The sequence below is a fragment of the Drosophila melanogaster genome, chromosome 2L (assembly GCF_000001215.4).
Source record: "Drosophila melanogaster chromosome 2L".
NCBI lineage: Eukaryota > Metazoa > Arthropoda > Insecta > Diptera > Drosophilidae > Drosophila > Drosophila melanogaster.
This window is the reverse complement of record NT_033779.5, coordinates 14323497-14345885: the sequence shown is the minus strand read 5'-3', so window position 1 is coordinate 14345885 and position 22389 is coordinate 14323497. Positions and strand designations below refer to the sequence as shown.

The 22389-nt window shown below is 44.3% G+C and overlaps 4 protein-coding genes across 13 annotated transcripts in view, besides 1 other annotated feature; all 4 read right to left on the bottom strand.

Annotated features, from left to right (window-relative positions):
- The first annotated feature begins 41 nt into the window (after positions 1-41).
- Positions 42-84: a mobile genetic element.
- Positions 85-90: 6 nt separating this feature from the next.
- Positions 91-11728, bottom strand: CG33090 (uncharacterized protein). 4 transcript variants are annotated; one of them, NM_001298999.1, is made up of 7 exons: positions 11316-11728; positions 4310-4579; positions 2516-3033; positions 2194-2449; positions 1763-2136; positions 1470-1703; positions 91-1405 (listed from the first exon to the last, which is right to left on the bottom strand). In NM_001298999.1, exons 1-7 carry the CDS (start codon positions 11573-11575, stop codon positions 546-548), a joined length of 2772 nt encoding a protein of 923 aa, NP_001285928.1. In that variant the 5' UTR covers positions 11576-11728; the 3' UTR covers positions 91-545. The 4 variants fall into 4 exon arrangements, with proteins under 4 accessions (NP_001285928.1, NP_001285926.1, NP_788055.2 ...); NM_176041.2 differs by having other exon boundaries at positions 96-1405; positions 2516-3108; NM_001298998.1 differs by having other exon boundaries at positions 96-1405; positions 2516-3102.
- On the bottom strand, positions 5806-7646 carry CG15286 (uncharacterized protein). 2 transcript variants are annotated; one of them, NM_135862.2, is made up of 1 exon: positions 5806-7646. In NM_135862.2, the coding sequence occupies exon 1, from the start codon at positions 7483-7485 to the stop codon at positions 5950-5952; it is 1536 nt and encodes a 511-aa protein (NP_609706.2). In that variant the 5' UTR covers positions 7486-7646; the 3' UTR covers positions 5806-5949. The 2 variants fall into 2 exon arrangements, with proteins under 2 accessions (NP_609706.2, NP_001285929.1); NM_001299000.1 differs by having other exon boundaries at positions 5833-7646.
- Positions 11729-12025: 297 nt separating the features above from the next.
- ms(2)34Fe (male sterile (2) 34Fe) lies at positions 12026-17457 on the bottom strand. The gene is made up of 10 exons (NM_135861.2): positions 17168-17457; positions 16774-17111; positions 15611-16715; positions 14800-15548; positions 13934-14737; positions 13199-13818; positions 12969-13123; positions 12701-12908; positions 12535-12642; positions 12026-12474 (listed from the first exon to the last, which is right to left on the bottom strand). The coding sequence occupies exons 1-10, from the start codon at positions 17415-17417 to the stop codon at positions 12111-12113; spliced, it is 4701 nt and encodes a 1566-aa protein (NP_609705.1). The 5' UTR covers positions 17418-17457; the 3' UTR covers positions 12026-12110.
- Positions 17458-17623: 166 nt separating this feature from the next.
- The window catches only part of wb (wing blister), a 65236-nt gene continuing 60470 nt past the window's right edge, over positions 17624-22389 (bottom strand). For 5 of the 6 annotated variants that reach the window (NM_165086.3, NM_001201879.2, NM_001201878.2 and 2 more), the window contains 8 exons: positions 21598-22350; positions 21255-21537; positions 21048-21198; positions 20332-20989; positions 18833-19451; positions 18643-18776; positions 18357-18585; positions 17624-18289 (listed from right to left, as the gene is read on the bottom strand). In NM_165086.3, coding sequence (NP_723870.1) covers positions 18135-18289; positions 18357-18585; positions 18643-18776; positions 18833-19451; positions 20332-20989; positions 21048-21198; positions 21255-21537; positions 21598-22350 — 2982 coding nt within the window. In that variant the 3' untranslated portion in view covers positions 17624-18134. Of the gene's footprint in view, positions 18290-18356; positions 18586-18642; positions 18777-18832; positions 19452-19605; positions 20191-20331; positions 20990-21047; positions 21199-21254; positions 21538-21597; positions 22351-22389 lie in introns of those variants that run through there. The other variant, NM_057442.5, reaches the window with a different exon arrangement.

Genomic DNA, 22389 nt, shown 5'->3' with positions numbered 1-22389 from the left:
CTATTTTGGCAACATCCCAATTTCCAACGTTTTGACACCCCCACTAGCTGAGTAATGAGTATCTGATAGTCGAATAACTCAACTCTAAATAAATTATTTCTGACAACTCGGTCACATTTATTGCAGACAGCAACTGCTTACACATTGAAATACATATATGCTTATGACATTAATAATTAATTAAAACATTTATAATTGATTTAAATATTTCTCTTAGCTAACATCTAAATACGACTTGTGCTCCATTTGAATACCATTGCGTAGTTGTACTTCAACAGAGAGTAGCAGTTTGATTTGTGACTGGCTTTAAAGCTAGAGAAGACATGGAGTAAGCGCCAACAGATTCCACAGCTTAAAAGTACAGATAAAGCTATAAATTTGAAAACCACTTCAGAGACAACATCTTCCTCGACTCGCACCATCTCGATAAGCTCGTTACACATTCAGCCTCAAAAGAAGAATCGAACTAAACGCTAAGAAAATCTTTGTGCTGGCTTAGAAATATCTTTGGTTGTGTAGACTTCGGATTAGATTGTACTCTCGACTTAGTCGCGTTGGGCTCGCCGTCGCTCCAATGCCACCTGCATGGACCAAATGCTCAACGGACGCATATAGCCAATGGAGCGATAGCGCTTCTCACCGTACAACGCTTCCGGGGTCTCGAAATTCATGCCGATGCGCTGGGACAGGGTCTTGTACATTCCGCCGGCGGTCTGGAAGGCTTCCTCGAACATGCCCTCCTGTATCATGGTAGCAGCCAGAGCGTAAACCACTCCTGGCCACACCTCCTCCGCCTGGATGTTGCTGTTGTCCACGTGACCCGGCTTGGTGGGTTCGCTGGCATTGGCTATGAAGCCATTGGCCGCTCCGATATTGCCCTCATGAAAGCCCATCACATTGTTGTCATAGATCCTCTTAAGGGCAGTACGCACATTCTCCTTCGGATAGATCTCGTAATCGAAGCCGCAGGACTTTAGATACCAATGACCACATAACTGATCGGCCATGATCGTATCCCGATGACTGTGCGAAAGATCAAAGCGATAGTAACTGCCATTCCAGAGCTTCTCCTCCAGCGATCGCTTGCCCTTCTCCAAAATATCCTGATAGCGCAGGCAATCGTTCGGCTGGTCCAGAATGGTAGCCATGGCGGACATGGCTTGCAGAGCAGCCAGCCAGAGACCGGAGCAGTAGGCACTCGGTCCGTCCATCACCCAGGAGTCATAGGTCTGGTCCGGCATCTTTGTGTTCTCGATCAGACCGTCGTTGTCCTTATCGTACTCAATGGTTCGCTCCATAATGGCCTTGCACGATGCGTACATGGCCTTCAAGTAGCCAATGGCATCCATTAGATACACCTTTCCATTGGTTTCGTTGATGTACATCGATGCAGATTTACGGTTTTCTACAAGAGCCAAAGTTTGTTGTTCCAGTTCATAGGAAACTAATAAGAATTGTTGTTAACTTACGTTGCTTTTCATCAGCTGAATTCTTGCGCTTGTTGTCCTGGCTGTACAGCTCATAAAGGCTCTCCTTATCGATAAACTCGATGGAGCTGAACTTGCTTGCATTATCCGACTGGGCCTGGGCCAGTTCATTGAGGACATAGTAGTCCCGATACACCTGCAGCACAAACTTCGTATTGAGATCCTTCCAGTCATTCACATCGTGTATGTTGTAGCAGTTGATCAAGGTGAAGGGTTCTGGAAAATGCATATATTATTACTTAAGATTATATTCTAGAGCCTTTGCTTCAACTCACCCTCATCGGGATCCCCGAGATCGTGGGGCACACAGTTCTTGACCTTGCGCGGCATCACCTTGCCATCGTAAAGCATTTTACGAGTATCGTTTAGTTCTGCGGCAATGGCATCCTTGAAGTCATACTGCAGACTGACCTGAAGATTGGGCCACAGGTGGGCCAGAGCCGGCGATGCATAGAAATGGACATCGTAGGTGTTGTACATGCGGTATTCGTGGCCTTCCAGGTAACCGAAACGGCCATAAGCCAGTCGGGGATCATCATAAGCCAGTTCCTTGCCCAGCGAAGAATCACATTTCAACCAAATGGTTCCGCCATCCGAGATGAAGTAAAGTTGATTGAAGATGGCACACTTGTACCAGTCGGGAAGGGTTCTAGAAAGTAGATGATGAAAATTGGCTCTGTGGAAGCAGCGCACATGCTAAACCTACTCATCATTGAGAATGGGTCTTTGCCACGCATCAATCAATCGCTCCCAGGTGGAATACTGCCTGAGTGCATACTCGCAGATCCTGGGACCGGAATCACCGCTGTCATCGAAGTACTTGGTGTAGTAGCGTGTATGGGTCTGCATCTTCCTGGGGAACTGAATCTTTGGCATATCCCAGGCCAGCACAAACTCCAGATCGTGGGATGCCATTGGCTTCAGGGCCACCTGGCCACAGACAGCCACGCCTATATCTTTGGCTAGATTGGATATTGAAACAATTCATTATTGACATTAATAATAAGCGTTAATAGGGATGAACTTACTTTTTAGTGCCTCTGAGGTGGGATGCTCGCTAAGCTGGCCATGCTCCTTGAGCTGTGCCCACAACTGCTCACCGTTGCCGGCCGGATCGAACTGGGGGCACCGCGTGATGCTGATCTCGGGAAGGACCCTACATGCCAGATTATAACTGCAGGGCATCTCAGAGATCTTCTGCCTGATGGAGACTCCCTTGGCGTTGCCCTCGCTGATTAGCTGCGACTCGGCTCCGCCCTCCGCATCCTGTTTCTTGTTCCCTGTGCCGTTCTTGAAAGTGAACGTGATGGACACCTTGCGCTCCTGGTCGCAAACATTCTCCACGCTCCACACGAAGACGGCGCACGGTAGGCTGGACTCGCGGTACTCATGCGGTATTACCGGCGATACCTGGCGACAGGTCAGACGGACTCCATAGTGGGACAGATCGTACTCCGTCCAGGAGCGAGGATAGAGACCCGTGTAGCTGCAGCGCGTGTCCTCGATGTTCGAGTGCCAGGCACTCAGCGGCTGCTTGGCGCGACTGCTGCAATTGGGCAGTTGACATTTAGTTCTTTCCCCATCCGGATCGCCATCCGGATCGCTGGTCTTGTCCCTGGTGCTGGATGGACATGGTGTGGGTGTGTGTGATTGCGCGGTAGTGGCAAAGCAATAAAGCAAAACCAAATCGAAACCAAAGTGCATAAGAAAGAAAACCAAGGTAAAACGTCCATCATACCATACCATATATACCATATATATACCATATCGTTACAAAATCATTGTTGTCGCGCCAGATAACCCAAAATAACCCAGAATCGTTGGTTTGTTTGTTCAACATATCCATGTGGTGATTGTTGTCGATAGGAGTGGCGTGTTTTATAATTCGTTTTATGTGTGCATCAAGAATTAGAGAAAAATATTTAATTTTGATGTTGTTATCTCCATTCGAAACTGGTTTTGTATCTCACAGATTGGTTTTTTTATATTTTGGTTAGTTACAAAGGAACCAACACCTATTTTTAAGGATTTAGCGGTTGAAGTGATCTGGGTTTATAGAAAGCTCACACATTTTGGTTAGAGGATTTTGCTGAAGACATATTTACACACTACAAAGTGGGTGTTACGGAAAAAGACCAGGTCAGTAGTGGGATTCCTTTGGTTGTAAGCAGTAGAGTCTGTTAAAGTTCTTTCTGGGGTTTGGAGAATGTTTTACAACAAATCAAAGTGCACGAATGGGTGAATCGATAGAAGAATGTTGTAAATTCAGTAAACAAACTAAAGCGATAAAAATAACTAATAATTTAAGGAAGAGGGCACTACATTCATTTGTATATCAAGTGTGATTACCATTTTAAATGTAATTTCAATGAGAAAGTATTTGAATTTTTATCAAAAGTGTTAAAAATGTCTTTGTCAATAATTGTGTTATATTTATTATTACTTATTTAGTATACAGCCAAAGAAAACAAAGGTCTCTTCTCTTCAAATCGTATGTCATTCTATATATGCAATTCTAGGTTAAACTACATCAAAATGTTCTATTTTCATAGAAAACAATTGGAAAATCCAACCAGATATACATATGTAAATGCAGCAAATGGAAGAAGTTTCAGCTGGCAGCCGTCAAAGGATATATACATATATTTTATAGAGCTGAATATAAATTCAAAACATGCAAGCAACACGAATCACGCATAACAAACGGAAAATTGAAGTGGAAAACAAATGCAGAGAAAATAATCGTAAAACTTAAAACAATCTTAAATGCGATGGAAAAGGGATAGAATGCGAGACAGATCGGTCGAAAGTCATATGCTCACCTGCACTTCGAGAGGAGGCTCTGAAAGATGGTGCATCCTTTGGGATCCTTGATGGTAACGATAAACTGATTGGCCAGCACCACATTGTACTCGTAGATGCCGGGACGCATCTGGAAACGGCAGAACTCGCCGGCATAGCCCCTGCCAATCGTACCACCTCCAATTCCGCCGATGGGCACTCCATAGATCTGCTTGCCATTCTCCATGTAGTAGTAGTCCATGTACACCCGACGACCTTCACGCGACACTTTCCAGTAGTAGGCCGCATATCTACGAAAAACAGAATCAGAAACGGAGAGTGAGCCAATGAAAAATCAGATTTTCGTAGCTAATGTGCTCCCCATTTCCATTCCCATTCCCATTATCCCCACTTCCAAGCCCAATCCCCTGGCCCAATCCAATTGCGTGCCCTGACCCCGATGATGTCATGACTGTGAGTGCTTTCCCCCCCCCCAACAAACCCAAGTGTTCGGCACATTCGTAGGGCATTTGTGGCAGTGGCAGCTTAACACGTTCCCTTTGCCCTCCCATGGGTTTGCTGTGAGGCCTCCTCATTGAAGGTCAGCGGGTGGCGCGGGTTGCCAAAGTCAAGTGCACGGCTAGAATGTTGTCTGCCCCATACGGAAATGCGTAAATGACTTACAACCCAACGAACCTGATATTTAAATGAGCCATCTAAACCTCAATAATCATCTTTTGATTCATAGGAAGCGGTCATCGATTCGATTTCAATTTGTTTGTTTCATTGGTTATATTAAACCAAAATATCAGGCTATTTTTTTTTTAAATTTTGCTTAAATATTATATTACTCAAACGAGCAGTTTGTCTTCTTATCATATATCTACAAAAAATGTAGTGCTTTTCAAAACGCTCCTTTGGCAAACATTGTACACAGCTCAAACAAAACTGGGCGCTCCCTCAAAAATCATTTAAAATCTTAATTACAGAAGAAGGGTCGAAATGCGTCATTAATGAACTTATAACATTTTCATTTTTTATCAAATGTGTATAGATAGGTTATTAATTCTGCTCAAGTTACCAGGCTTGTAATCATATTTCTTTAAAATAAATACAAATAAATGAAAGGCACTGCGCAAATTGGCCAAAATCCCTCATGATTGCCACAGAATAAAAGTCGAGCTATTTGACACTCAAAGGGATTTTCATTTGACGTCACTCAACAAGAAAAGCTTCGCACAGATGCGGTTCAATTTCCATTATCCAATTATTTTCAATTAAAAAGTTGCAATTTCATCTTGCAGATTATAAGGCTTTGAGATTGCAATCATCTTTCTTTTTATCTACACTGGCACATTTTTAATGGGGTCAAGAAAACGGCTCCTCAAAAAATGAATTGGCTAATTCAAAAGCTGAAAAATAACGACTGCTGGCTGTCCAATTGACAAGTGAAATGGTAAAGCATTTTCAATTTGAATTTTCAATTTGAATAAAAACGAAACTAAATAAAAATAAACAAAAAAAAAACTGTATCCATCTTAAAAAGGAATGCAAACACGTTATTAATTTTCTGGCCTTTTAGCCAAGTTACCAAAAGTTCCATCGATATGAACAGGAAATTTAACGAATACAAAGGGTATAAGAACTGCTATAAATTGTACACAAAACAGTTTCTGATGGATTACGGATTAGATGGATTCTTTTCAGCATCGCCGGCACCGGAGATGACGTTGTCCGGAATGGTCCTCAGTTTTGGAATGTTTCTCAAGATCGGAAAGGAAATATCCTGGAAATCTTCATCGCACAAGGCGGAGTAAAGCACCTGGGAAACAAATTCGGCGCGTTGCAATAGAAAATGATTCTGGGGACGCTTAGATGACCTGGGTGTTGTGAAGCGATAGCAGAGAAAACGCCTGCGCTCCTGATCCCTCTGCTTGGTCAGCTTCGACGGGTCCTCGATCGTGGAAGTGCCCAGGATGAGGGGCAGTTCGGTTTCTTCCGGCGGAAATTCACTGAATTCCACGGCGCGCGTATCCAAAGCGCGCGTCCCGGTTCCCTGGCGATGTAGTGCTCCGGGATTTGCCTGGAACATGGGCATCCTGCTAATACGATACCGCTCGTCAAGCGAAAACAGATCGGGGGCGGTCAAGGATCGAGTATTGTGCGACGCCTGGGTAAAAGCGGATGTGGGTCCGTAAACATTTATGCTCCGTGTATTGTTACCGATGTTGGCCGCCGGTTGAGCTGGGTTTGCGTGCCTGGTGCGGATGACTCGACGGGATGAAGCTGGAAATGGCTGCAAGCCAGCCTCGTCATAGAAGCGCATCATCTCGATCAGCGATGGGTGTGTTACGATAGGTGGAGCGGCGGCATTTGGGCTTGGTCCCATCACCTGCTGCTGCTGCTGTTGCTCCAATATGGCACTGGCACTGGCATTGATGGTGAATGGAGGATCGTAGTTGGAGGTGCTTAGCTCTTCCACAATGACATTACGTATTCCCTGGCCTGCCTCTATGCTCTCCTGTATCCCACTCAAGCGGGAGCCGTCACCGGGAGCAGGCGCTAGCAGCGGTCTGGAAGTCATGTTACCAACTCTGGCAGCACTTCGGCGTGCAATACGGGAGTACCGCTCTCTGACCAGAGCCTGAAGCCGATCACGGCCATCCGGAGACAAGCGCCGCGAACGATCTTCGTTATTCCGTTCCACCACCCTGCGATAGCTTCCATCCCGATTTAGCGGCTCCAAGTAGAGGGCCATGGAGCCCTCTGGGCGACGCATCAGTTCGTTGCGCGATGTGGCGGCCACGGCAATGGAGGCCAACTGCTCATTCTCCAGAAAGAGACGTGCCGCCTGCTGCTGCTCGAAGAGACCGACCATGGTGGAGACCAGCAGGGGACTGGCATCCGGATGCATTGCCGATACATGCTCCAGGAAGGTGGACTCGTTGAAGCCCCATCTCTTGCAGTACGGACAGCGGTAGCTCTGCGGCGGATAGTTACTGATGTACTCGCCACCAAAGTACAGTTCCACATCTGCCGGAATGAGGACACATACCACCGGATGGTCAAACGGATGCGTGGATGTGGTGAAGTCATTGTCATAGCACTCCTCGCAAATATCAAAGTCCTGGCAGCTCAGGCAGCGATAGCACCTGAAGGTGAGGGACCGCTTTCCGCATCCTTTGCACTCGATACGCTCGTGGCGATTCATCGTCATTGTTCCGCGTCTGCTTGGTGAGGATCGGATCACCAGGATCGGATTGCCAATAGCCCGGCGATCACTTTAGGTTAACAAATCCCCAACGAGCTTCATCCAATAAAATAGTTTAACTAACAACTGGTAGCGAACTCGAGCTGGCTGGCTCGACTGATTTTTACAAGCCGACTAGAGGCACACAAATTGTGTAAGTCTAGGAAGGACTCTTTAAAAATCTTGTTATATTTTGGAACTACATTTAGTTTTGATTCTCTTTAGTAGCTAAGATACAAAGCGGACTGGGGTCACCGTCGTGTCATGGAAATAGTCTTTTAATTAAAAACCAACTCAGTCGCCCAATTAAGGTGTTAGCCGAACTCGTTTCGAATATATTTTGTGCTTGTGCAACAAACTTTCATGTTCCACACAATTTGTGAAATTGTTGGGGGAAAAGTTTTCCGGGTCAGCGTGGGTCAAGCGAAGGCCCACGGGGAGGTTGAATTGGAAGGGGGTGGCAGTGAGAGGACAAGAATCAAATTGCTTGTGGCAAGTAACTAATGAAGTTAGCTGACGTAGTCCTGCACCTGGATAAATTGCTCCCTGGAACTAATGTATGACTTTTTTGTGTGTCGTCCTGGGAATTAGTTAAGCTACTTTGACCTAAGCCTTCAGTTTAGCTTTAGTTTGCTAACTTTAGTCGACAGGTTAAATATGATATCGTAAGTTTGTAAGTTAATGTTTAATTTGTGAATAAAAAAAACTCGAGTTAAGCTGTACTTTTCGAGTTGAATGTACACATTCTATAAATATCAAATCTCCTGGGAAAATTTCCAATCTAAAAACGCAAGCCAACAGACCGAAAAGAACTAACTCAAGTACTGAAAGATGCATCAAAAATAAACAAAATGTGAAAAGTGACAAGTTGAGAGGCACAAGAAGAGGGGAAAATGCTGCGAAACGAAATTTCTTTCGCCGGAGGGAATTCATTTTTTTTAAGACTCCCAATCCCATCTTGCCACAAAATTCCAGTTGTGACATGGGAAAACAATAAGGAAAAGTGCTTCGCCTCGACGGGCATATGATTTGAGTGCGCGATGAGAGTGGAGTAAAAGGAAAATAAAACGAACTATGTTATTATCCATTTACGAATGCACATGTCTACCAGAAGACCGGGGCTATTCAAAGATTTTTTTTTACTCCCAAATCCACTAGAAGGCATCCTCCACTTGCCGAGGCATCCTGGAGATGCTCTAAGGATATGTAGACCCCTTATTTCTGGCTTCGCTCACAGAGTATCAAGGAGCACATGCTGCACTCGCCCTGGAAGTTTGCCAAAAGGATTCGATGTGGATGGGGGTGCTCCAGGAAAAGGGAATCGGGTGTGCTGCTGTGTATAGAAGTAAGCTCTTCCTGACTGGTGACGTTTTCCTGCTGGCTTGGATTGAAATTGGGTGAAAAATAGTTGGTAATCAGAAGAGGGAAAATGACCGGAACTGTGTCATCAAAGATACATTGAACTGGAACTGTTAAGGAAAGTCAATCAAGGAAGAAACCCAATTGACATATATTTTATTTTATGAAGTAATAATATTGTTGCGCAATAATAACTCATTGCGAGGTTGGAATATCAGCCCTCAATGAGAACTTTCTGAGGCTGGAAAATCGCTTAGTCGTCAACCTTGATGTGGGTGTTCTAATCTCTACTAGCGGTGTATACTAGTTGTACAATAAAAAATTAAATCAAGCTATATAATCTGTAAATGTTTACGCAGCTGAAGCGACAAACAAAAGCATTTCACTTAGCATTGTATAAGTGCGATATTTAATAACTGGAGATAGGTTAGTTGTGTCGAAAGGAATAATCATTATAAGCGATCTAAGCACAATTTGTGTCGAATTTTGATAAGGTCGCATGGAAATGGACAAAAAAAAAAAAGGTTAAAGCTAAAACACTATCAGTGTGTCGCCATGACATAACATTTCGGCTATGATAAGGCTAACTTTCAGATATTGTTAGTAACCGCTAAAATATTTTATGATACTTTTATACTCGGTAGCCTTAGATTGGGGTAAATATGCACAGATAAACGTCAAAGAATCATAATTGATAATTAAAAAAAATATGTTTCAATAACGCATTTTTAAAAGTGTGACTCATAATCACTTCATAAAAATCGAATCATCAATTCCTCATAGTTTATTTTATTTATTTATTTATTTATTGTAGAAGATCTGAAATGAGCTCTAATCAACTAAGCTGATAACATATGTATGTTTTTTGGATTCCCATTCTTACGAACTTTAGTATTTTTAAGAGTTATCACTTAGAACCAAAAAAGGCACCTGTTCAACTAAACTGATAAGCGTTTATAAAAAGATTTCATAAAAAATATGTATTAGCCTTATCAGGGCGACTAAGGAAAACCTGTCTGCACACGTCATATGTACGAATTGCTAGAGAAGTTAGTCATATTTTCGCTTGCCAAATTTTCATTTGAATTGAGAAATTGAAGCAGTGAGTGAATAAGTGAAGCACAAGTTCGTTGCACTGTGAACATTTTGTAATATGGGTCATTTGGTAGGTCAGTAAATGCTGTGACTTCGGACAACTACAATCAGAATGTGCGGGCTCAGCTCGACTTTTGCCCAAAGAACCGGCAACTAGGAAACTCCAGCTGCCTGGAAAACGAACTATTGTGCGAGTGTGTGTATGAGTCCTTTCGCTTGTAGCTCCGAAAATGTGGCCAGGACACGCAAACAGGACGCCCAACGTGGCGCCAATGCGGGCAGACAGGATTGGAGCAGGGTGGTGGTTACAATGGTAACATTGTGGCGCCAGGAATTGCGGGTTTTTTGGTTTCGCAGAGACAGAAAGAAGGCACGAATTATGCTTATCTGGGCTTTAAGCGCTACAAAAAGAAGAGCACCCAGTTCAAAAGGTTATTTAGGGATAATTACAGGACTGCGGTCATGTTGAATAGGATCATTAAGTATACTAGGTATCAAGGTTCTTTCATATTTTAGCAATTAATCTATAGCAATAGCAAAGACTTCATATGCTAATCATCATCCCAATTAACTTAATATTAATTATATTCTAATATAGCTTTTAAAGTTCTGTTATTATCGGGCGCCTAAGCCATTTTTCACTCACATCCTGTTCTAAATCCTCGCGTGTTGGTATCCTTTTGAGCCTTGGAGCTAGCGTTTTTAATGTCATTTAGTTGGCAACGGGGACCACAAAAGAATTCAATTTATGAGTTGAGCCTACACGGGTGTGTCTGTGTGTGTAAGTGTGTGTGTTTGTATGTGTGTGTGTGTGTGTTGGCCAGGACCTGACGCTATATTTGGCACGCACAAGAGATACGGAAAGCGATGGTGGGGTCAGGGGGCAGGGGCTAAAGAGACAGGCTCGATGTCACTCCTGTTGAGGTATTATTAGGCCCAGATATTGATTTACCATTATTGTGCCTTAATTAATTATGGATATGGTGACCGTACCCCAGCATCATACACTGAATACACTGGAAACTATATTATATGCACTTTACCTTAAGGTCTTACAACATGGCTCTGCCAATATGGTTCTAATATATAAACCGGATATTTTTGTTAAATGTTAAATGTTTAACCCCAGCATTTTAATACGATATAATAAGTCCTTTTACCTAAAGAAGTAAATAACACAACTGTCATGTTTTCCCATAAAGATAACCGTAAATGTCAAATGCTACTCTTTGTTTGCCTCAGTATTTGATGATGTTTGGTGTTACCGAAATATTTGGAATTTTGGAAACTCTGTGTGGTCGTTGGTCTATATTTGTTTATAGTTCCCCTTTTGGATAACTAACCTGCAGACGAGTGGCACCATGGGCAGCGTTTGCCTGATGGAGGCCCGCACATTCTGGATCCTCTTTTCCGGCCACACATGGTCGAACTTCAGCTTGAGTCCGTACTTCGGCACTGCCGCGATCTCGTTGGACTCCTCCTGCTGCTGGAGCTTCAACTTCTCCTGGAAGACAGCGCTGGCGGATTCGGCGATTCCCACTGCGTTTCCATTGGCATTTCCGTTGCTCAGCGGCTTGGTTTCCACTGCTAAAGGTTCCGCCATTTCGAGGTTTCGTTTTCGATGATCGCGTGTTCGGTGCGGAAACTATTCTGTATTATTCGGTAAGTTTTTAATTCATATTTCGCCTATATCTGATTTATTTCGAGAGCAGCACGAACGCGCGACCAGAGCAGCCGAAAAAACAACAACAACTAAGCCAATCGGTATGACCGAGTGGGGACGACACCAAAATGCCAAACAAATGAAATGGGGGATAGACCAATCGATAGCGTGGGGAAAAAAAGGAACTCGGGCGCCAAGTTTAAGTTCGTGGTGAAAAGGTGCAAATTTTTGAAAAATATATGATTAAAATAATTAATAATTAAATTAATCATTTAATTTAATTGATTAAAATATTATGATTAAAAAACCTTGATATTTGCCAACAACTGTATATTAAAATGTTAAGAAAATGAGCAACAAATTTTTAAAATAACTTTGCTGCCTTGCTATACATGTTATTTGGAAAATTTATTCAGATTGTTAAGCCTTAAAGCCTAAAATCTTTAATTCCCATTTTATGCGTTACAAAACGTGACTAATCTAAAGACTTGAGGTACTTGGGACAAACACATTTGTTCTTCTTGAATTTGGGCTTGATTGACGGACTGGGCTCCTCGGCGGGATCGGTGATAATATCATCGGGATGCGTCTTCTCGTTGCACTTGGATGTCATGAACTGGAAGAACTCGATGTTACGCACATGCGAGTTGAACTGGTCCTTGAACTGAAAGTAGCTGGGATACACCTTGTGCTTCAGCATGGCCATATAGAGGCTAAAGCGCTGTTGTTCTATAAACATGCGCCGGCGATTTTCTTCATGATGATTCTTCCAACTGCGCTTGCTTATCTCCTGCTGAACCAAAAGCTGCAGTCGCGGATAGAGATGAAACATAATAGCTCTGAAAGAGAATAATAGTTTTTCCGATATATCTACAATAAAACTTATACTTGTAACTCACTCATTAAAACGATACCGCTGCTTTCTGTACTTGATCGAATCAAATTCAGAAACGAACTGGTGTATCCGATCCGTGTTGGCCAGTTGTGCAGGAATCTCCACGTAAATTCTATGGGAATACGCCCGAATAAATATGGTCAGGATACCTTTAGATACCTTTGTGTTACCTGGAATTCAGAACCATTGGAAAATCGGGTTTCACTGGTTTCTTGCGAGTTTGAAAGCGCGGAAACTTTTGCATATCCTGCTCGTACCAATCGTGTCGGTTTTGCATTTTGCTATTTACAGATGTCAGCTCGTTTACATCGATAAAATAGTTGCCAGCACATAAGTTGTATTTTCCGAGAGGCGGCACCGATTTATGCAACTCAAATCCTAGAATATATATGTCTCAAAATTATGATCAATCGAAGTATAATCTTAATGTCAAACTACCTTTTCTTTGGCAAGATCTGTTTTGGGTTTCCAGAAAGTACAATGTGCGCCTCTTGGGACAGAAACAATTGATAAAACTGGTTAGTTCGTCCACCCAATTTCGAAAAGTGGTCAACAGACTTTCACCAAAGTTCACTTTCAACTCGATATCGTCACTTTCAATAAAAAATATCAAATATATGATGACTTCTTAATGGTGTTTTGGATTTTGGGAAAACTACTCCACTTACCGCACTTGCAAATCGCACTTTGCGTTCTCGTCACATCCAAACTTTCGCAGGTGGGTCTGTATGATGACCCGATCACCAAACAAAGTTAATGCCAAATTGCTGCACTCGACCTCCACACATGCAACATCGAGATCCATGTCTTCCGCCGACTGCTCCTCGCTGGAGGTAGTTTCTTCAAAAGATCGATCTGATCGCTGACTTTTAGTTGATGGGCGAACTTCGGGCTTTGTCCATTCATCCGGATCGGCCGCAGATGACGGGTTTTCAACGGGCTCAGAATACTGCACACCTGCTGTCAAAGGAGCTCTAAAGACACGAACCTTCAGATTGTCGCAGGTAAAGATCGAGGTGTCCAGATGTAGATCCACATTTGTGATGTGGCTGAATGTGAAGCGGATACCGGCATAGACTTTGTGGGCAATGAAGTAACTGTTTGGAAGGAAGGTTATGTAGCTTTTTTCCAGATCCACCTCTCCCTCCTCCTCCTCTGGCATGACATCACTACTGGAAGAGATTTCTTTACTTCTCAAACTCATTCTTTGAGAAACTACACCCTGTGAACTACTTATGCTGACATCTTTAAATGGCAAACCTTCCGGATCGTTGATAAAAATGGTCTCCTGACAAATAAAATGTATAAAACAAAAAGTCAATATACCAAGAAATGCAGCTACAGTTCCGGTGATTTCAGTGGCAGAAAGGCTGGGCAAGAATATGTTGGAGAATATACCATACCTTTCGGAATATGTGGCTTGGTTGGATTTCTACATTCGCATGTGAGCTGCTCGAACTGATTTCCATGTCAATTTCGTCGACATCCGTGCCGGGATCCCAGCCTTCGGCGGTTTCGGAAGTAATGACAGTGCCATCGTTGTGATAGCACCGCAGCTCTCCCAACGTCCAGACCATCTTGACACCATCGTCTCGCATCGAATATGACTCGTTGGCATAATAGTCGTGCCACTCGGTGTTCCGGTAGGGTTTCCCGCACCAGATCTTTCCATCGCGTTGCACATGAACCACGCTGCCCAGCGACGTGGTCAGCTTGAGGTGTCGATAGCTTAGCTTGTAGAGTGCCATAATGAAATTGAGATAGTTTAACTCGAACTTGATGCTTTCGAACAATGCTGCAGCCTGTTGTTCCTTAAGCAGCTGGCTTTTTCTCTTACCCCCAATTGATTTTTTGGAACTCTGACTCTTCTTGGAGTCAACACTGAACATGGACGGACGTATGATGGAGTCCAATCCGCCCACACTGCGAGTAGTGGAGGTTTTCTTCAACGAATTCTCACAGCTCCTCTGCTTTTTCTTCGAATCGCGAATGGGCTGGTAACTGGAGTAGGTGGACTGCGTGGAGCAGGCATTTATAAACTCCGAGTTGAGGTCCTCCTCCTCCTCGTTGTCGGCCTCCGTGAAGGTGAACAGTTGGTACACCTCACCATTATACCGCATAATCACAATGGTGTCGGTGCTCTGATAGAATGAGATCACACAACCATAAGGTGTGCACACACGCCGACTCTCGTCCAGCACGTTCTCCTGGTGTTTGGAATAGTAGAGTAAGTAACTCCTGGGATCTGGCTAGCATATAACCATCTTACCTGATATTGCCACACGTGTTCCGTGTGGGTGTCGTGGCAGTAGGTACTCAGGCCATTGGGAAAGTTCAGTACCGCCTTGGCGCATTCGGTCTGCGTGGCCAAGACCCGTAGACTTATGCCGTTCTTCGACTCGATCCTAACACTGGAATCGGCGGCAGTGACTCCCAGCGGGTTGTCGGCACTCCGAAAATGTACCTCCTGGCCACCAATCTCGAGGGCAAGACACTTGTTCATCTGGCGAAAGTTCCACCTCTCCTCATACAACACAATTCTTCCCTCTTCGAAGAAGTACTTCGAGGTCTTGCACTTAATGGTTTGCCGTGTGTCATCCAGATTATACCCCTCCAGCAAGGGATGGTTGCGTCCAAGACCCACAAAGAATGCGTGCTTGGAGTCGGCGGTTGAATCTTTTGCCTGCAGAATGGAAGCTATCGTAGCACGCGCCTGGGACTGCCTAAAGGTTCTACTGGACAATAGACCATCTTGAGCTACAGACACCTTTCGGCTGGCAGTCCTCGATTCCTCTTGCTCCTTCCTCTCTTTTTCCTTCTTCTTGGCTAGCTGCTCCTTAATCGATTTTCGCCGGACAAACACTTTTGGATCGATGGGTACACTATCGTTCTCCTCGTTGCACCTCACTATGAATGGATCTTGGGTCGCAATATTATCAGCGCTCTCCGTTTGTCGTGACAAATAACTTTCGGTCACCTCGTTGAACCTTTGTGGGGTGACCAAGTCCTTTAGAAAATCTATATAGAACAAATGATATAAATGATGTGCAAGTTCGTTATATCAATTATCTTATACTTACTCTCCATTTCGTACAGTGTAAAATCCCTGAAGCAGAGCCGTGTTGGGATGACTGTTTGATTTTCCTGTTCGAATACCTCGTTTAGTGACCTTCGAAAAGTATAGAGATGGACATTGGGCTGCACCTCCTCCAGGCTGAAGTCATCGTAGTCCTTGACCAGCTCGATAATTCGTTGCATAACCGAGTCATCCGTGAGATAGAGTTCGGCAAACTTGGGCAGATAGATCGGTTCCACATCACCATTGTAGGGCTGACACTTCAGTGAGCTGTTGATATACCCGGATGTAAAGTATCGTCGCAAAAGATTATACTCCAGACAGCCGTGGTAGACATTTCGCATGAGACTCTGATCCATATATGAAATCAGATTGGACAGCAGTCCATTGGCCTCCTCCACAAAAATTCGGTCGTTTTTGTGCATCTTTACGATGCTCTTAAACGAATTGGCGTATACCTTAACTTTGTCCAAAACTCGAGTTTGAACCGATGGCGTGGGATTTGCCAGAAGCAGGACCTCCGTTTCGGTCATCAGTTCCTTTGGATTACCAAACGTGCTCATTAGCGACTCCAGATATAGGTAAACGGTACCATTATCATTACGGGAAGCCGGCATTTGCGTCTTGAGATAGTGCCCCTGAATGCTCAGCGATTCGACAATGTGGAATGCTTCCACCAACGACATCGAGGGATCCATTTTAATATTTGTCTCCTTGTACGGATCCACGTAGTAGGATCGATACCACTCCCTCAGGGTTTCCACGTCGTACATGTACCAACTTAGCTGGTCAAAGATATCGTCCGTGAATTTGGCTGCCATACAAGCGGACATCTGGGGAAGCCGCTGCTGAAAGATGCCAACCGGTTTTGTGGGAGTCCTCTTTCGCAGCGAATGGATGTCCTTCTGGATGGCAGCCAACGCTTCCTGGAGCTGCTGTTCCCGTCGCGGTCGGGGCACTAAAATATCGTAGGCACTCTCCTCCGGCATAAAGTTAATAATAGCTCGCAGCGGTTGTTCGTAGGCCAATAGCAATTTGTAGAAGTCGTTATCCATTTGCCCCACGATCAGGATCAGCATTTTCGTGAACGTCGGATTGTCTCGAATGTACTGAAAGTCAGAAAGGTTCAAAGGGTATATTTCCTAAAAAAAAATAAAAGAATCTTACTTCTCGCTTGGACACCGGCGCTCCCTTGCCAACTTTGTGGTGCTCCTTGGCTGTAACGGACGAGCACTTGATCTTCTCCAGGCGCATCTTGTCGCTCGATGTCTTGCCCGTTTTGGATCTAGCTGTATTTAGGTCACGCTTCGTATCTGGAGCACCCTTTTTTTTAGGCGCCAATAGGTTCTTGAGCTGTGCAGGGATATTTCGTTGCCAGTAGGAGTACAGGTCGAAATTCGCCTCTGACTCAATCTGCTTCGTTATTCTGTCAAACTCTTCCACACAGTTCTGAATGCATTGCAGGACAATGTTCAATGGATCTAAGGACTTCATGTCCAGAGATCCTAGAAAGCAACATTTTGAAAACCTTCCCCAAACAGTTGTATGCCATACAACTCACCAGCTTTCTTGGTCCTCGACTTTCGTTGGAACTGATAATTGGCCTCCGCAACTTCCTTATCCAAGTCGATGACGAACATGGCACGTCGTAGCCCACTTTCAAGCCGCTTCACAAACTCATCCCGCACCGCACTCAATCCATTATCATAGAAGTTGATGCAATAGATATAGGGGCCAATGAGATCACCACCACCCGAAGCTAGGGATCTTCGAGTCCTTCGGCTGCCACGAATGGATTTGTTTATACTCATCGTGTGCGTTAAAAAATATGTAAGTAATGGCTGAATGGAGAGTTACAAACTTATCATTCAGCTAATGAAAGTTAACTCCCAGAATAAATTCAAAGCTAAAATCCAAGTAAAAAATCGCGAAGTAATCGGTTCAGAAATTGGTAAGGTGTTTTTCAAGCTATTTGTTTATAAAATTAATTTAATTTAAATAATTTTTCCATACGTTTCATTTAGATAATAGGTTTTTATTTTATTTTATTAGTCTGGAAATATTACATAAGCATAGGTGCTACAATGAATACAAGCTAAATGGCAGTTCTATTTACAAATGAAAATAATGATGAGTTATAGCTACTTAAGTAAATTTCGTTGCGCACTGTACAAACTGGAGATTCGATAAACACAATTTTTGATAAGCCGTATGCCAAATGAAATACAAACTTAAAGCCTCTTTAAAAACATAAAATAAATAATGAAAGTAATGTATAAATACGAAAATAAATTATGAATCAGATTGCAAAGTACAAAATGCAGTCACTGGCAATAGAAGTCGTAGTTAATTATATATAAACATTCAAAGCTAATCCTACAGTAACCTAACTTATATGGCAGTGAAGGGCTATAAATAGGTGGCTCTAAACTCGTTATTGATCACAATACATTTGGAAAAAGTTTTGGTGTGGCGTCAACAGGAACCAGATGCGCCCGGAAAGCTGTCCGGAATTCGGACATCGATCTTCAGCTCTCATCGCTGGACACGAGGCACTCGCTGAGCAGCACGTTCCTCAGGTCCTCCATCTCGATCCAGTCGCGTCTCTCGTTCCGTATGGACACGTGCCGGATGCAGCCCTTGAAGTTCTCCCGCGATATCAGTGAACCACTGGGAGCACTCTCTGCCAGGAAAATAGTTGAGAAAAGGGTTAAATAAATGAAATTATCTTCATAAAGCAGCTGACCCACCTGGCAAACCGCCAATATAGAGCGGGGATCGGGTTTGCACCTTTCCAGCATTCCCCTGATTACCCACACTGATCACGGCTGGCAATTGATCGATGCGCAGGACAATCTGTTCGCCATCGTAGAGAGCTGAAATATTATGCCATTTGTTGTCACATAGGGCATATTTGGTGGGCAGTGATGACTCCACACGCATGGGCGCTCCGTTTCCAGGATCGCAAGAGAATATTATCTGCCCAAGGAAAAAAGTATTTATACAGCTTTGGAAACTAAGTCGAGTTCAACATACATTGCCATTATGCAGTTCCAGTGAAAGCGCTGGGAATCCATTTGGATCAGAGACACTCAGCAGAATGCCCGATAGCTCCGAGGTCCTAAACTCCGTTTCCAGATCGAGATACTTGCCCACATTGAAGTTTTTCTCTGCGCAGAAGTATAAAGATTATTTGAAAATGAAAACAGACCGTGTTGGAACTCACTGTAAATGGCATAGGCATCGCCGGGAAAGTAACTGCCTCTCTCCACCGTGGGAAAGCACTGACCCACATTCGAATGTTTGCCGGGTCGGGCCAGATCCTGGGTGTTGTTGTTGATGCTCACCCGGCGCAGACAACCCTTGAATGGTTCCAGACGGACATAGAGATCGGAGGAGACCTTGACTGGAGACTGTGGTAGCCCACCAACCAGCAAAAGCTGAGAGGCGCCAATCTTCTTGGGCAGCTTCATCTGGGCGGAAGTCTTTTGATCTGTACGTCCTATTTCCACCGACATGGTGACCTTGCGATCGTGACAGCTAATCGTCACCCGGTGCCATTCGCCATCGTTTAACTTGGCGGTCAACTGGAGTTCCTCGCGCCGACGACCTCGCACCACCAGGACCAGCTGTCCGTCCTTGAGGACGAGAGCCACGTAGTGCTTGGGTTTCTCCTTGCTTCCCGGCGACAAGTAGAGCATTCCATTGGGATAGAAGGAGCGGAAATCGAAGCTCAGATGGAAGTTGCGCTGCCAGAAATGACGCTCCGGTAGCTTCAGCTGCGAATAGCTATAGATATCGTCTCCAAACTTGAATGCATTCGGCTCGTAGGAATAGCTGCCGATCTGCAAGAGAGCAACCAGATTATGACCAGGACTATCGCGCCTTTTTCTTGGAACTCAACTCACCCCGACGACTTTGTGTTAGTTTCTGAGCTTTTGCGTAGCGTTCTCAGCGATTTTGAATTAAAAATAAAAACTTTGCCATGATATCGTATTTGGTTTTGTTATAAAAATGTTTTTTTATTTAGGTAAATGTGATAACAATTAAATGTCCATGTTGCTGTAGGCAAATGTTAATTTGTATGATACATTCATGAAGCAAAAACGTACACAAAGCGTTGATGAGTGATGTGTATGATATATGAGTATGGTGAATCTTACATTCTAATTTGAGCGTTGAAGCTTATGAAATAGTAATAAAAGTCGCATGAAATATATACAGAATTGCAAAAGTGTTTATAAAGATAATTACTAACTAAGAAGATCCCTCGCATTAGGTTTCGGTTATCTGAGGATCAAGATGCGCTAGCTTAAAGCTAAATCAGTCTGCCCATGAGAGTGAAATATTCATTCGATAATGCCTCTCATGGACCCACTTTCCCAATGCCTTTTATGCAAGAACTGAGGTTATATCTTTGATGATGATTGGTTATATTAATCCACATGTAGACCACATAGAGTAGCTTGTTTGGTTAGCTTTTTGTTTTAGGCGAAATTAGTATACAAATGATCTTTCTTAAGGCGCAGCGCTTGAAGCTTTTAGCGTAGCCGCTTTTGACATAATTGCTTAGCAACTAAAATCCTATAAAAACAAAGAGAAACGTATGATTTTAACAGAGTTAGGTAGCCACATATGTACATGCAGAAAATGGACAGTACCCATTGAAATCTTCAAACCCCGCCGAACCAATCCCAGAAAATAAGAGGTACTTTAGTCACTTACCCGCTTGCAGCCCTCAGGCGAGGCCGTAAAACTCTTTCCAATCATGGGTTCGGTTTTCAGGAGGACATCGTACAGTCCTCCTTTCAGACTGCCCATCAGTGGACCATTACGTCCAATCTGGACGTTGGCAAAGGTCAGGGCATCGTTAAAGTTAATGGTCCGATTGTTGAACACCACATCCCGAATGGCTCCTTCTAGATTTACAAAAGTCGGCGCCAATGGCGTATAACTTTCGTGCGGCGGAGCTCCACCTATATACAGGCCACCTGCATCCCTCGGCAGGCTGACCACCGTGGGATTGCCGTTTAGATTGCGAATCTCTTGCAGCTCATCGTCCACCATCAGCTCCAGCTTGCGACCGGTCTTGATCAAATGTACCACGTGAAACTCGCCATCGTTCATCTGACTGGAGTTCGAGGACATCTTGATGAAGCTGCGACCAGAGTTAACCCAAACATGCAATTGACCATCGACCAGGCTAATGGAGAAGTTGCCCTTAATGTCCTTAGCATCATAGTCGCCCAGGATCTCAGGCGGATAGGCAGCAAGGAGCAGCAGGCAATCGGGCTGAAGGGTGCGGAACACCAAAGCGGTATTGGAGCGCTTTCGTAGTGACTGCGATGGCAGCTCCAAGTAACCATTGCCCGAGAAACCAGCCCTGTGAAGGATTTAGTTTTTAAAATATGATTCTTTTGAAAAATAGTCTAGCTACATACTTGGTAATCATGTTCTTGCAGGAAGGCTCCACACCGTAGTAGCTTGAGCTCTCCAGAGGATCGTAGGTCTCGCCATTTACCTGGACATCCTTCATACATCCCAAGAAGGGATTATCAGCACCAGGCGCCTTTGAGGTTCCCGAAGTGAAACCTATTATGACAATTCAAATTGAGTCTTAACTCCTTATATAAAAATCAATCCCTTACCTGGTGGCACACCGCCCAGATAATAGACAGTCTTGGAAAGATCCGGAAGCAAGTGAATGTTTACGGGTAGTGTAGGTGCTCCGGAAATTGGACGATCGTTGTTTACTCGGAGCATTCCATTTTCAGTACTTCTTTTCGCCGAGAACTCTCGCGCAGCCTCGATCTTGATCCACTGGCCCACATTATACTTCTTAGTGGTGTTGATTTCCAGCTTGGACTCATCGCCATAGTCAATGCGGAACATGATCCGACCCCGGCTCAAAGTTACCGATACCGAGCGGTTCTACAATATAAATTTATTATTGTATCGTTGAAGAAAGGATTAAATGTTAATTTTACTTACGTTCTTGTCATCAACCGCCAAGAAGAGCAAGGCATTTTCGTCCAACGTGCGGAAAGTCATCTGCACGGAGAACAGGTTTTTGCGAGTGGGTCGTGGTCGGGTCTTCATCAACTGGGCATAGCCTAATCCATTGAAATGGCGAGCCGTGGACGAGGCCGAAGACTCCTTAGCTCCAACCATTGATCCACCGCAGCTGCCCTCGCTGGTCACGAAGTTCCACAGACCCAGCGGTTTGTTGTCCACCTCCACCTGATGCACCACCACATTGAGTCCCGGCGTGAATTGCAAATCTTTCGATGCAAAGCCTCCCAGCGAAATTCGATCGCTTCGAGACTGATAGAAACGTGTGTGCTCCGTATCCGTGGATCCTGTTATGATGACCGGGTTAGGCGGAGTCAGCTCGCCATAGTTGTTCATTCGACGCACGACCAGGCTGCCCAGATTAAGTGTCCTATTGGCCTCCACATGGTACCAGGCATCGTCGTACTTGGGGTCACGAGTATGCACCACCATGGGATGCGTAACGGTTGCGGTGGTGCCACCAAGATTCCACACCAGGCGCACACGACGTTTGTACAGCTCCAGGGTGATGTGACGCCCCTCGCTGCTGGCCAGGTGAATCAATGGAGAGCTCTCGAGGTGATTGGATAAGGCGAAGCTCATACGAATCTTATTCGAGGTACTCAAACCGTAGGAGGCGGGCAAATAGGATCGAATGCATTTAGGACCCAGCGATTCCAGGGAAACATCGATCTGTAACAAGTATTTTTATTTAAATAACTGGCCGTATAT

Coding starts and splice junctions, on each gene's coding strand:
- CG15286 (NM_135862.2), bottom strand. CDS start 7,485: ATGACGATGAATCGCCACGAGCGTATCGAGTGCAAAGGATGCGGAAAG.
- CG33090 (NM_176041.2), bottom strand. CDS start 11,575: ATGGCGGAACCTTTAGCAGTGGAAACCAAGCCGCTGAGCAACGGAAAT. Junction 2,137..2,193: donor AGACCCATTCTCAATGATGA/GTAGGTTTAGCA, acceptor TCTACTTTCTAG/AACCCTTCCCGACTGGTACA. Junction 1,406..1,469: donor TTCAGCTGATGAAAAGCAAC/GTAAGTTAACAA, acceptor TGGCTCTTGTAG/AAAACCGTAAATCTGCATCG.